The sequence below is a fragment of the Macrosteles quadrilineatus genome, unplaced genomic scaffold, assembly GCF_028750875.1.
Source record: "Macrosteles quadrilineatus isolate MER2022 unplaced genomic scaffold, UCM_ALF_1.0 Scaffold_1__1_contigs__length_201487025, whole genome shotgun sequence".
In the NCBI taxonomy this organism is placed as follows: Eukaryota; Metazoa; Arthropoda; class Insecta; order Hemiptera; family Cicadellidae; genus Macrosteles; species Macrosteles quadrilineatus.
In genome coordinates this window covers 111,362,076-111,377,630 of record NW_026542594.1, presented here as the reverse complement: position 1 = coordinate 111,377,630, position 15,555 = coordinate 111,362,076, and the positions used below count along the sequence as shown (strand labels likewise).

At 34.1% G+C, this 15,555-nt stretch overlaps 1 protein-coding gene across 1 annotated transcript in view; it reads left to right on the top strand.

Moving 5' to 3' along the window:
- The window catches only part of LOC128983315 (chromatin target of PRMT1 protein-like), a 67,794-nt gene extending 53,951 nt beyond the window's left edge, over window positions 1–13,843 (top strand). The window contains exon 7 of the mRNA XM_054402564.1: window positions 13,546–13,843. Coding sequence (XP_054258539.1) covers window positions 13,546–13,702 — 157 coding nt within the window. The 3' untranslated portion in view covers window positions 13,703–13,843. The remainder of the gene's footprint in view (window positions 1–13,545) is intronic.
- Window positions 13,844–15,555: the final 1,712 nt, after the last annotated feature.

The window sequence follows — 15,555 nt, the reverse complement described above, 5'->3', positions numbered from 1 at the left end:
AATGCATCTTTGAGATCTTTTATAAAAAATACATCACTTGCTTTGGAGAATTGTAAGTCAAAATCTGGATCAACATTTTACTATCTACATTTGAGAACTGCTGACGATGGATCAATCAACTTCTGTCATGAATTGTTTAAAAAACAAAAGGATATGGAGAAACTTAGTAAGCAGTTAAGCTATAGTAGTCTGTTTGTATCCAATATTTTGTATTCAAATATTACAAAAATTCTAAAAACTCTTTCAGAAGAAATGAAACAATATAAACTTTTATCATTAAGATGGTCCCATGAAATAGATGGTGACACCAAAGTAATATTTATGAAGATACCCAAAGGGGAATTCGTTTACTTTTCTAACAAAGCACAACACTTAAAACGTTTTGATAAAAAGTGGTTTGAGCAAATACTTGAAAAACCCAAAATATATTTCAAGTTAGGATATAATACATTTCACATATCAAAGGATGGAAAAACAATGTATGATGATAAAACAAGTATTCCTGTAAAAATCAAAAATAAAAGGCTATTCGAATGTTTCAAGTTGTATTTAGCTAAATCTTTTATTGGGAATTTTATAAGAAATCTTGGTGATATGACTAAAGAAGAAGAAGAATTTTGGATCAATGCGAGTCATGGAGAAGATGAAGAATTTTGGTACTTCTCAGATAGATCATCTTCAAAATGGGGAGATAATAAATGATTTTGATAAAATGTTTTATTATAACATTGAGCAATAATTTTGGTTGTTTTACAATGTATTATATGATGATAAGTGATTAGCATTGAGAATAAATCATTTTAAAATTGAAAATGTATTGTCTTGTATATACTCATTTAACCCCAAAAAATGGTATTTTAATCATCTAGATTAAACTGTTAATTATACATGTATATATTTTTAGATAATATGTGTTATCCACGTGTGATTAATTCAAAAGAGATTTTTTATAATGATAATGAGTTGCTGTGGTGTTGTATTCACTTCAAATTATGTTGCAACCTCTGGGTTTTCTATTTGTTTGGTATTTATCAACAACACTTTGAACGCTGGAACTAATCCTTATGATTGACTACAACAATTGAAAAATGCCTCATTCATATATGATTATTACTACTGGTGACAGCTTTTATAGCTTAGTAAAAATATTTATTTAATGTATTTAGACAGTTTAAACCTAGCTAACCAACTTAACCTAACAAAAAATGTTTTTGTCAGCCACCAATTTTATCACTTGTAGGCTACTAGAGTAACTTTAAACGTTGAAATACTCATATTTGGAGGTTAATTAACAACTTTTGAGGCTAATTACAGTTAAAAATCTGTCATTAAAGGCCTAAACAGATCAAATAATTGAACCCTATCATTGGTGTTTTTGGTAATTCACTTCTATGTGTGAAGATCAAGTCATAACTCAATATTATACTACATTATACTAATAATTACACATACAAGTATTGAACTTTGGATAATAACTCCTATTTAAATAAAAGGAAAGGATTATAATGGTTTAAACACTTTATTAAGTATCAAAATACTGTCACAAAAGGTAGCAGACGGTGAACAGTAGCAGACTAATTTCAGACTGCAGTTATCAAACCAGTTGTTAAAAAATTGAATGCAAAACAGCTGTTGAATCAGGTTGACCAAAATAGAATAAAATATTCCACTCGGTGGGAGGTGGTTGTATAGTGTGAATGTATATAATAAACTTTTTAGCTTAAAAATCTTTGAAAACAACTACTAGAGTATGCGCTTGTATTAAGCGCATACGGTAAAATTATTACCGTAACAGGATTTAATACCAAAACTCTTACACTTTTATATGTATATATCTAGCTTTAAAACCTTTTCAACAGTATAAATGATATTTAACTGTAATTCTAAGACTATTGGAAACTGCTGTAGGCTACTATTAAACAGTTGTATACGTCAGAGAAGATTCAACACTCGTGGTATTTCTCAAGACTGCTGAATTGACAAACTACTGATGTACTATTACTGCTGACTTATGTTCGATTGGACTATAGCCCGTTTCACTTGACTTGGAGGCTGTAAAACCATTTCTACACCTCAAAAAGCTCTTTATAAGCTCTAAAACAGCTCCAAAACAGCTTAATAGCCTCTGCAAGCTTGGGCAGAGAACCAAACAGGAGAAAATCCTACTGTTCAGTCCAGTCTGGAGAGAAGACACAAGATGAGATAAGACACATCTTGATAAGACACGATAAAGCACTTTTCCCACACACTGGACTGAACAGTAGGATTTTCTCCTGTTTGGTTCTCTGCCCAAGCTTGCAGAGGCTATTAAGCTGTTTTAGGGCTTATAAAGAGCTTTTTGAGGTGTAGAAATGGTTTTACAGCCTCCAAGTCAAGTGAAACGGGCTATAGATGAGTCCAACGTATATCAGCAGTTTTGGTACGTCAGCTGTTTGTCAATTCAGCAGTCTTGAGAAATACCACGAGTGTTGAATCTAGGCTGACCTTCTCTTATAATCACAACTGTTTTACTGGAAAGAATACAACATTAAACCTTCAATATTGTCATTTAACTGCTGTAGAATTGGTTTCAGACTAGATATATACATATAAAAGTGTAAGAGTTTTGGTATTAAATCATATTACAGTAATAATTTTACCGTATGCGCTTAATACAAGCGCATACACTGTTGGTAGTTTTCCAAGTGTAGAAAGCTAAACATTATATATATATTACATACATTCACACTATACAACCAACTCCAACCGAGTGGAATATTTTATTCTATTGTGGTCATCCTGATTCAACAGCTGTTTTGTAGTCAATCTTTTTTCAACTCTTTTGAGAGAGAATTGGAGTCTGAAATTAGTCTGCTACTCCTACCTGTCTGCTAGCTTTTGTTACAGTATTTTATTAATTAATAAATCATCCTACCCTATTAGTACCATTCCTTTTAGCTAAATGAAAGTTATTTTCAACCTCAAAGACTTGTAGGTGTAGTGATTAGTATTATATTGCACCCAAATTAATCTTAATGCATAATAGTGATTTACCAAAAACACCGATGCTAGGGTTGAATTATTTGATCTGTTTGGGCCTTTAATGACTTAAATTTAACTGATATTACTCTCAAACGTTGTAAATTAACCTCATAAAATGAGTTTTTCAATCTAAAAATGTACTCTAGTAGCCTACAAGTGATGAAATTTGAGCTGACCAAAAACAGAGTTTGTTAGGTTATGTTGGTTTGCTAGGCTTCTAAACTGTCTAAATATGTTTAATAAATAGTTTTACTAAGCTTTAAAAGCTGTCACCATCTGTAATAATCAGATATAAATGTAAATTTTCCAATCTTGTAGTCAATCGTAAGGCTTAGTTCCAGCGTTCAAACTGTTATTGATAAATTCCAAAGACATAGAAAACCCAGAGGTTGTAACATAATTTGAAGTGAATAACACATAAAATCAACTAATTATCATGATAAATTAACAGTTATTAAAGTCAATAGTCTACAATCGTTGAACATTTGCAACTTTAGTATACTCGGTAAGAAATTGTCATTTTAACAGGCCTAACTTAGAGTGTAGATCATCAATGAAATTATTTTAACTGATGGGATGTATTATACCATAGACTAACCAACACAAGTAGACTTCTCATCCCATTGTAAATTTTGAAGCACGTTTTTCGTGTCTAGTTCATGTACGTGACACAAAGGCGCTAGTGTCGACGAAACTTTGTTTCTATTATTTTAGGGTTAATTTCTTGATTTGTGCTTTACTGTTTGGTTATATAACTAGGGGACAAGTTATTGTTTATGATTAGATCGTATTATTTGGTTAAACGAGGTTTTAAATGGCTGTAATAACGGGAAACAAATTGTAAACAAAACACGACCTCTACAGAAAACCGTACAGAACTAACAATAAAATTGGCTTCAGCTGTTCCATAAGGATGGGAAATCTACTAAGGGAGTATGTTTTATCTATGATTATACTCAAAACCCCATATAAACACCCAACTTTTAAAGCCAAAACGGTTACATTCGGTCGATAAATAACTGAGATAGGGCCAAAACAGTATGCTTCGGAAGAAATCTACGAGTACTCAGAATTTAGCTCTGTTTTGGCCCTGCACATAGATTTAACATTAAAACCAAAGGTTTTTTCACCATATACTCATACAGTATGTTGCTTACAACAGTTATATGAGGGTAGACAATGCAATTTACCATGATATGACTTTAACTACTATTATTGAGGTCTAAAAATCAATAAAATTCACACTCTACCATTAGAAATCTACTCTCAAAGTGACAAATACTTGCACAGTGAGGTTTTACCTCCACATTTATGTTCTATAGTGGATTTCTGAGCTATACATATTACATTCAAGCCTTTAGAAGTATCTCTCATCTATTAACCCTTCCAGGACGGGCGAAATCGTGACATAGGACGGGCAAAAATCATAGGAAAAAACAAAAATTAATTTTCCTTTTTTGTGTTTTATTATACGAATATACATAAAATAAACACAATGGAACACTTCATACTGTCCAAATAATTTTTTACTCGTTTTTATTTGAAAAAAAATTATGCGGATATATCCGCTCCCCGTCCGCAGATGAGTAGAAAAGCTGCGGATCCGCCACCCGTCTTTGAAGATATGACTATGACAACGTTAGGTAATAAATAAAGAACAATATGTTGTTGCGTTGTTTATTATATAAAACTGTTTCAAGAAAATAACACTTCAAGAAAAAGTTGAACTACAATTTCAGTTTTCAAAAAGTTACAAAATCATTTTACGGGGTTTACAAGGTGCCTGTAAATAGTCCATTCTTTATAAAACAAGAAAAAATAACAATAATTTCAGTTTTCAAAAGGTTACAAAATCATTTTACGGAGTTTACAAGGTGCCTGTAAATAGTCCATTCTTCTAAAAATAGTCTTTTTGGGTGTGGTACAACTCAAAACATGTGTCTGGATGTAAGTACGGTTTTTTGTCACATGTTTTACAAAAGTACACAGTTTCCTTACGAACTTTGTTCTTTGCACAAACATGACATCTGAAGGACCCCTTCGGTGATTTGCCCATAACATGGAGTTTTCCGTTCAGCCGTTGAATATCATTTTTCGGTCGTCCTGGTCGTGTTCTTGTAAAATTGCAGGTCTCCTGAACGTAGTCTCTTACTAAATCTTCCACAAGGCTAAGTCTAAACTGTTTGTGAGACATTGCTACTCTGTTGTTGTCTTCTTGCAAGGATTTATATAGAATATAAGAGTTTATAGTAGACACTTCAAGGAGCCAAAAGAAAAGTTTGCGATACCATTTTTTAGTACGCCTCATAAACTGATAACTAGATATCACGTGGTCAGCACGATCAACTCCACCCATGTGTTTAGTGTAATCTAAGACAACATCAGGCTTTAGAACAGGAGGTTTATTTGGCCACTTGCTGGGCTTCTCTGTCATCTCATTCCGGCTTATTTTGTGTTTGGTTGTAAGCATAGTTACCACTCTTTTGTCCTTCCAATAAATAACACCCAAGTCTTTGTTTCTTCGTGCTTCTACATCACCACAATTGAGCGGTTTGCTTAGTGTTGGCATTTCCTTTCTATTATTCATAACCGTTCCCGTAACAAACATATTTTTCTTCAGCAACTCTTTAGCCAGTTCAGGGCTATTGTAGTAACGGTCGACGTATACATGGTGACCAGATGGAGGGTCCAGGGGATCTTTTACTAAAGAATCGCAGAGTTGTAGAACAGTATTTGTTGTTTTCAAAAGCTCATCCTCGTTACCATCACTTTTACCGTAATATGGGCTAAAACTGTAAATATAACCATTCAGAGCATCAGAAAGAACAAACACTTTTAGCCCAAATTTTACAGGCTTGTCGGGGTTGTAAACTCTGAATGAAATCTTGCCCTTGAATGAAATAGTGCTCTCATCCACTGACACATACGAGCTTGGCGTATAGAATAGTTTACATTGCTCTTGAATTGTGTTCACAATATTTCTTATTTTGAGGTCACGTGCGCTTTCCTGTTCATGACTAAAGTGTAATCTCCAAAACAGCATCAAAAACCTATCTCGAGTAAAAACATCGGAAAAAAAGGGCATCTTGTTTACCCAGGACAATGAAAAGTATTCCTTTATATCAGGCAACGGGTGAAGTCCCATATTCAGTACAACCCCGAGAAGAGCTCGGATCTCTGTGGTTGTTGTATCAGCCCAAACCTTTTGTTTCCTTTGGTTTTGAATAGGCAAACTTTGAGCATATAGGTTGGTTTCATCACAAATCAATTGTATTAGATTACTATGAAAGTAAAGTGAAAAGAAATCAATTGGTTTTGAAGTGAGATCAAATTCTGTAGGCAGATTACGACCGTAATTGCAGTTATAAATAGGAATAGTACTTACAGGTCCACTGTCACTGTCGGTCACAAAAGCATACTCCTTATCCCACTTCATACGAAGGAGTTTAGCTTTAGTTAGATTTGGTTGTTGTGCCTCTGTAGACCTCTTTTTAGATGGCTTTTTAGAGTTCTTTGCAAATGACTTTTTGGACGCCATTGTAGATTCATTGGTTGAACTATGAAGGCTTTCTTTTTCCGAGTCAATAAAACTTGAGGCATTCCCAATATCGTCCTCACTAACGTGTTCATCACTAATACTTTCCACTTGAACCACATTACATTCATCTTGAGGAACATCAGCGTCTTTGTCATTTTCGGATACAAAACCATTTACTATATCAATATAATTTCCATCGATATTTGCATTATTTACATCACAACTACGCACAGATATGTTGTCATCTTCGTCCAATTCCATTCCATCAACAGCAACATCACCCTCCGAAAAACTCTTGTTCAATAACTCAATAATATCACCAGAAAAACTAGTACTATTTACGTTATAAGCCATCGTGCATCACTTTCTCATTCTGCTAGACAGACAACTGTAACGTTTGGCGCCAACACACAGACAACGTGGTGTTGAGCGCGAAACGTCGTGGGGGGTGTAGGAGAGGTGGTTGGTGTGAGGGAGAAAGGGGCGGCGCGGGAGAGAGGGGCAGCGCTGGAGAGAGGGGCAGCGCTGGAGAGAGGGGCAGCGCCTGAGAGAGGGGGAGTGCGAGAGAGAGCGCAGCCATGGATAGAGCAGGAAAGTGGCGCCTTGGTACCGCGAAACATCTGGTTACTGTTTAAGTACCTGCCAGTCTGTCTGAAAAGAAGGCGGATATAACCGCTTCCCGTCCGGAACATAAAAAACCATAGGCTGATATATCCGTCACCCGTCCTTAATCGCTAATGACTTATGCGGATATATCCGTCACCCGTCCGGGAAGGGTTAATTGAGGTGTTAAAGAGTTTTTTAGTCAGTTTCAACTCTCAAATCTGTTGTATGCCTCACCACTCCATATACTCTAACCTATGGTGATAAACTACATCTGATTACACTTATACACTCTATACACTACGTCAGACTGGTGTACACACTTTAAATTCCATAGAGTTAGTCATTAAGAGAATATTTAAGCGTTAAAAAGTTGAATTCTTGTAACCTACTCTATTGAGCCAATACCTGTCAAACTCTAATCAGACTTGTGTTATCCATCAAAAACTACACAAGAGCTCAAATACTTTGACCTTTAAGCCTTAGGAATTGCATTAAATAGCCATAGACCTATTATACTAGACCTTAAACGCTGTAAAGCATGTTTTAACTGTTTCTCCAGCTGTTTTTACTGAATTTAAGCTGTTTTAACTGATTCTTCAGCTGTTTTAGCTAATCCTTCAGCTGGATTAACCTTTATAAGTTGTCTGGGACACCATAGAATACCTCTACAACCCTTAAATACAGCTTAAAATAGCCTCTGCAGGCTTGGGCAGAGAACCAAACAGGAGAAAATCCTACTGTTCAGTCCAGTGTGTGGGAAAAGTGCTTTATCGTGTCATATCAAGATGTGTCTTATCTCATCTTGTGTCTTCTCTCCACACTGGACTGAACAGAAGGATTTTTATATATTTGGTTCATATAATAAATCTCCCCCCTATAATAGGCTTCAACCCCTAGGAATCAACCCCTAGCTCCTATAGAAGGTTGTGTACTGGTCTCTAGGATTATATTAGGTTTTCCATATAGGTAGCTTCATTTGGCTTCAACCTGTAAATTAGGCTTCTACCACTTAATTAGGTATTTATAGGGGTCTAAACAGGTAATAAGATATTTTTACAATATTAAGAGCTACTAGAGTGTTTTTTTGGCTATTTATTTAGCTTGATAGGTAGTATAATATTTTCTGATAGCTATCTGTATCCATGTACAGGATAGCAATCTGTATCTATGTACAGAGCTTTCTGTATCCATGTACATGATAGCTATCTGTATCTATGTAGAGAGCTTTCTGTATCCATGTACATGATAGCTATCTGTATCTATGTACAGACAGTCTAGAATAATAGATTCCAGAGTTTAGATAATGGGTATTGACCACAAAATATACTATATTTTACAAATTAGGCTCAGAGGAGTAAGAAAGTGACTTAAAGTTTATTTATGGTTAAAGCATGCAGCAAACTCTAGAGGAGGTCAAAACGTGAGAAAATAGTAATCAGATTCTAGTATTTAAAAATGTGTCTCACACTTTGAGACTAATAGCTGAATGTGAAAGCTACTTGGTGAGTTGATATCAAGGTTTGAAATTTAAAAGACTGACTAAATAGTGAGAGTATAGTAGTCTTAGAGAAGGAGTAGGTATTGGCAGTAGTTTACAAATCAACGTGACATTCTTTTTATGTTTGTTAAACAACACAAGGTTGACGTCCAATGACTTTTTGGTAGCTACATAATATATGAGTTCCATTTGTTAAGAAATGGAATCAACAGAATATACAAATCTTTTACGATTAATATTCAACAATAAAAGTCAATTCTGCAAATACAATAGTATAGTGTAGTTTGGTTTTTTATGTTATCATTGCAAAGTAAGTTATATGGTTCAATAATCTGTCCACAAATATTGGTCTAATTGATAAAATACTTGGATTAGACCCAAATATGACAAACTGCTCCCCAAATACTTAAAAACCTTACAACACTCATAGACTATATTACCTATATATCGCTCAATAAATTAAATTACCATTAAATAATTATAAATATATTTTAAAGATAATGTCTTTCATCCAGTCATGATTAATTCAAAACAGATTTGGAGGAGCTATTAGTTTACAACAGTAAACGATTCAACACTTGTGACTGTGGTTTAAGATTTCAAAACAATAGAATACTTACTGCAAAAATATTTGCTGACCTATGTAGACTATGCCATGATTTGAGATGGTCGGTCTAATTTTCTCAATTGTTAATCTAGTAATGTTTTATCATGCTTGTAGTACAATTAAAGTCTAAAGAGAGTTTATCTATGCAATAAACAAGTTATTAATTTGAAACAGATTGGAATAGCTAGTAGTTTACAAACGATTCGTCACTTGTCTGGTTTAAGATTTCACAACAGTAGAATGCTTGATGTGCAAATATTTGCTGATCTGTCTACACCATCTGAGATGTCGGTCTAATTCTCTCAATTGTTAGACTAGTAATTTCAAATGTTTTCTATAGTGTACAACTACAATAGCATCAGTCTTTATCTATGCAAATATCTTAAATTAGATCAACTTATCAAGTTATCCTTTTGGTTATCAACCAAATCAAAACATTGAGGTATATGGTGACAGTGTACAACAGTAAAATGCTCACTGGACAAATATTTGCTGATCAATGGAATAGTAGACCCTTGTAGATATTTGTAAGCTGTCATCTTTATAGAAATGTATCTCATTCTTTGGCTATTCAAAAGAAATGACTGATTCATGTCACATTTAACCAGTCCACATTTAACTATTTGAAATGTTCTTGGGAGTTTACCATGTTTTTAAGCCATATGTCATATATACGCAATCATCTAATACTCTTTCTTTTAGGGCTCAAACTAGATGCCAATCCTACTAACACCTTAATACCTCTCAAGTGGTCAAATTATTATCTAGACAAGAAATAACCTAAGAAGCAAACAGATACCCTATACAGCTTGTAGAAGCTCTTAGTTAATCACTCCAATAGGTGTAGAAGACCCCTAATATAGAGGTTGATTCATTTAGGTATCTCAAGTTCTAAATTAGTATCTACAGAAGAATTAAACCTAAAAAGCAAACAGATAACCTATACAGCTTGTAGAAGCCCTTAATCACTCCAATAGGTGTAGGGGTTGATTCATACCCCTAATTACAGCCTATTATAGGGGGGAGGTTTATTATATGAAACATATATAAAAATCATTCTGTTCAGTCCAGTGTGGAGAGAAGACACAAGATGAGATAAGACACATCTTGATAAGACACGATAAAGCACTTTTCCCAGACACTGGACTGAACAGTAGGATTTTCTCCTGTTTGGTTCTCTGCCCAAGCCTGCAGAGGCTATTTTAAGCTGTATTTAAGGGTTGTAGAGGTATTCTATGGTGTCCCAGACAACTTATAAAGGTTAATCCAGCTGAAGGATTAGCTAAAACAGCTGAAGAATCAGTTAAAACAGCTTAAATTCAGTAAAAAACAGCTGGAGAAACAGTTAAAACATGCCTTACAGCGTTTAAGGTCTAGTATAATAGGTCTATGGCTATTTAATGCAACTCCTAAGGCTTAAAGGTCAAAGTATTTGAGCTCTTGTGTAGTTTTTGATGGATAACACAAGTCTGATTAAGAGTTTGACAGGTATTGGCTCAATAGAGTAGGTTACAAGAATTCAACTTTTTAACGCTTAAATATTCTCTTAATGACTAACTCTATGGAATTTAAAGTGTGTACACCAGTCTGACGTAGTGTATAGAATGTATAAGTGTAATCAGATGTAGTTTATCACCATAGGTTAGAGTATATGGAGTGGTGAGGCATACAACAGATTTGAGAGTTGAAACTGACTAAAAAACTCTTTAACACCTCAATTAATAGATGAGAGATACTTCTAAAGGCTTGAATGTAATATGTATAGCTCAGAAATCCACCATAGAACATAAATGTGGAGGTAAAACCTCACTGTGCAAGTATTTGTCACTTTGAGAGTAGATTTCTAATGGTAGAGTGTGAATTTTATTGATTTTTAGACCTCAATAATAGTAGTTAAAGTCATATCATGGTAAATTGCATTGTCTACCCTCATATAACTGTTGTAAGCAACATACTGTATGAGTATATGGTGAAAAAACCTTTGGTTTTAATGTTAAATCTATGTGCAGGGCCAAAACAGAGCTAAATTCTGAGTACTCGTAGATTTCTTCCGAAGCATACTGTTTTGGCCCTATCTCAGTTATTTATCGACCGAATGTAACCGTTTTGGCTTTAAAAGTTGGGTGTTTATATGGGGTTTTGAGTATAATACATCCCATCAGTTAAAATAATTTCATTGATGATCTACACTCTAAGTTAGGCCTGTTAAAATGACAATTTCTTACCGAGTATACTAAAGTTGCAAATGTTCAACGATTGTAGACTATTGACTTTAATAACTGTTAATTTATCATGATAATTAGTTGATTTTATGTGTTATTCACTTCAAATTATGTTACAACCTCTGGGTTTTCTTTGTCTTTGGAATTTATCAATAACAGTTTGAACGCTGGAACTAAGCCTTACGATTGACTACAAGATTGGAAAATTTACATTTAGATCTGATTATTACAGATGGTGACAGCTTTTATAGCTTAGTAAAACTATTTATTTAATGTATTTAGACAGTTTAGAAGCCTAGCTAACCAACTTAACCTAACAAACAATGTTTTAGTCAGCCACCAATTTTATCACTTGTAGGCTACTAGAGTAACTTTAAACGTTGAAATACTCATATTTGGAGGTTAATTAACAACTTTTGAGGCTAATTACAGTTAAAAATCTGTCATTAAAGGCCTAAACAGATCAAATAATTGAACCCTAGCATTGGTGTTTTTCATAATTCACTTCTATGTGTGAAGATCAAGTCATAACTCAATATTATACTACATTATACTAATAATTACACATTCAAGTATTGAACTTTGGATAATAACTCCTATTTAAATAAAAGGAAAGGATTATAATGGTTTAAACACTTTATTAAGTATCAAAATACTGTCACAAAAGGTAGCAGACGGTGAACAGTAGCAGACTAATTTCAGACTCCAGTTCTCAAACCAGTTGTTAAAAAATTGAATGCAAAACAGCTGTTGAATCAGGTTGACCAAAATAGAATAAAATATTCCACTCGGTGGGAGGTGGTTGTATAGTGTGAATGTATATAATAAACTTTTTAGCTTAAAAATCTTTGAAAACAACTACTAGAGTATGCGCTTGTATTAAGCGCATACGGTAAAATTATTACCGTAACAGGATTTAATACCAAAACTCTTACACTTTTATATGTATATATCTAGCTTTAAAACCTTTTCAACAGTATAAATGATATTTAACTGTAATTCTAAGACGATTGGAAACTGCTGTAGGCTACTATTAAACAGTTGTATACGTCAGAGAAGATTCAACACGGTGGTATTTCTCAAGACTGCTGAATTGACAAACTACTGACGTACTAAAGCTGCTGACATATGTTCGATTTGACTATAGCCCGTTTCACTTGACTTGGAGGCTGTAAAACCATTTCTACACCTCAAAAAGCTCTTTATAAGCTCTGAAACAGCTCCAAAACAGCTTAATAGCCTCTGCAAGCTTGGGCAGAGAACCAAACAGGAGAAAATCCTACTGTTCAGTCCAGTGTGTGGGAAAAGTGCTTTATCGTGTCTTATCAAGATGTGTCTTATCTCATCTTGTGTCTTCTCCCCACACTGGACTGAACAGAATGATTTTTATATTTACCACCAATATATATATACAAGTATAAAAATCATTCTGTTCAGTCCAGTGTGGAGATTTCACATTGCATTTTGCTTGGTTATGGATATATTTTGTCCAAACTTGGCAAATCTATTTATTTCATACTAAGCTAAAATTATTTTACTAAAAAACACACTTACCCTCCCTGTAGCAGCAAACTTAGGTACTGGTTAACGTTATTGAAATAGATTTAATTGAAAATCAAATCTGGTAAATGGAAATTCGCTTAGTCTGCAGGTTTGCTGCGGCGGGGGTATTTGTGTCTTAATGTGTGTATGAATGACTGCATGACTGCTCTATAATAACCTTTTCTATTTAGCGAACAGCAGACCTGTAACATCTTGTTTTGAGATCTCTATTAAAGTTCAAAAGACGATTCGTTCCAAAAGACAAGTGTAACAAGTTTGTTGCTGCTTACGCAAGCAGGGGATGTTTGACTATGGTTTGCATTTTTCAAAATTTTGGTATGTTATTAGTTTGTTAGGTAAAACAAATAAACTGTTAGGGCTAACAGATTTGCTGATTTTTACCATTCATAAAAGATGGTTTTCTTTGGTAATGGAAAATAATATAAAATTTATCGTGCATACAAATCTGTTAATAAATGCTCAGAATTAGTAAGAACTAGTGTGTTGACAGGGGTCGTGGAGGTCAAGGTCGTGGAGGTCGAGGCCCCCCACCTACCAGAGAAGAGCTTGACAGTCAGTTGGATCAGTACATGGCCAGTTCCCGCGGAGTTCTAGATCAGGACCTTGACTCATACATGACTGGTCAGCAGGAGGAATCATGGGACTAATCACATTTTACATTTTTGAGAAAACGTAAGATATTGTTACGAATTTATGACTTAAGTATTTTGTACAGTAGTGTCGTGTTGTAGTTTTTATTTTTATTTAAATATAAGAAAGATTGTAAATAAAGCTGTTCCGTGTGAAAATGTATGTTTTATTTTTATCATATTTCCTGTAGGGAATTATCTACTACGGTACTGTAGTCTTTATATGAAGAACAAGCCCAAGGTCTGGGGCCACCAAGCTTTGTCTCAGATTTTGGTTTGGGTTTGAACTCAAAAATGCTGTTTTTTTACAGTTTAATAGAAATTCTTCCCAATATAAAAAATTTAGAAATGATATGTATGTATGTTCAAATATGTTATACATGATACATAACATAATTATTAGGGGTGGGGGTGGGCGAGTAGTGATTTTCAAATTCAAGTCGAGTATTTGAGTAAAAACTCAAGTATCGAGTCGAGTCCAGTAGTTGTGCTTAAAGTAGGCCTAGGCAAGTGAAATGGTTACTAACTATTAGTAATTTACTAGTGCACTAGTGCTATTACAAATTTTGGGCTAGCCTGCAGTTTTGCAACAAATTTTGGTTTTGTTGGCTGCAGCATTAAATTTACACATCACTTGTTATTGTGTTTTATTTATACTTACCTTTTCTTCCTATACTCACTAACACGTTAATCAACCTGGGTAATTCTAACTTTTGAATAATTTCTATTGAATAAAGAAATAGAATTCGTAAAAATAAATTTATTTATAAAACAGATGAGTTGATATAACAAAATTTATCTTAAGTTAAAAACCTCAATATGCAATAAGGTATTTTAAAATAATCACATGGAATAAAGTGCTGCCTTAAGTTTGAAGGTTATGGGTACCTACTAGGGCTATCCTCTTTACTCATTATATTTTATAAGATAAGTCACTTGTTTCTGACAGACTAAAAATATCAAAAGAAAAACGTAGTATTATCTTGAAATAAAAATCCCACATTAAACTCTCTTAGTTTAAAATTAAAACACATTTCGCTGTAGCCGGGTATAGCCTAGGCTATTGGCCCTTACCAACTCACCACTTTACTTTCTAGGTTATGTTACAATCCAACTTCAATCAAACTTCTCATGTCTTATCCTGAATGGTATTAGTTATGTTCTTTTAAGCTAAAAGAATTTGGCGGTAAAATATCTATTTAGAGCTGCCACCAGAATGAAAATTGCTCATCAAAATTACAAACATATGATTATTTAATCGACTTCCCCACTGCCAACAACAGGAGGAGCTTCTCAATTTGTTTGTGGCGATGTTTTTTTTTATGTATGTTCACCAATTTCTCTGTGATTCTTTTACCGATCAGTGTGGTTCCACCACCAAAATAACCAGGAGAGTTTCTATTTGGTCCCATATATATATTATGTTTAAAGTGTAATATTTATGTCGGTGAAAAATGCTGAAAACCACAAATATTCAACATTTATTTTGTTTATATTTGTGCAGAGAAGGCAATAATAATAACATTCCTACAGCTGTAAGTTGAAACCATTTAAATTAAGCTACGGTCATGGATGTATAATAACTCCCTGGATTGCACGCTAAGGTTGAAGTAGGGCTCGAAAAACGGTCCACCGCTGCCTCGCTCTGACCGCGAGGAGTGGGGATAAAGGCATGAGTCACCCTAGTGGTGAGCGTCGCGCCCGCTCTAGCCGCGTATTGTTATGTTAGTTTTGTGGAAATATTACGAGTAAAATTTATTATAACGAACTTAAGGAGGTTTGTAAACAGATATAATTAATCTAATCACTTGCTCACACTTTACAGACATCAAAAGTAAATCTCAGAAGAAATTTAGTGATGTTATGAAAGA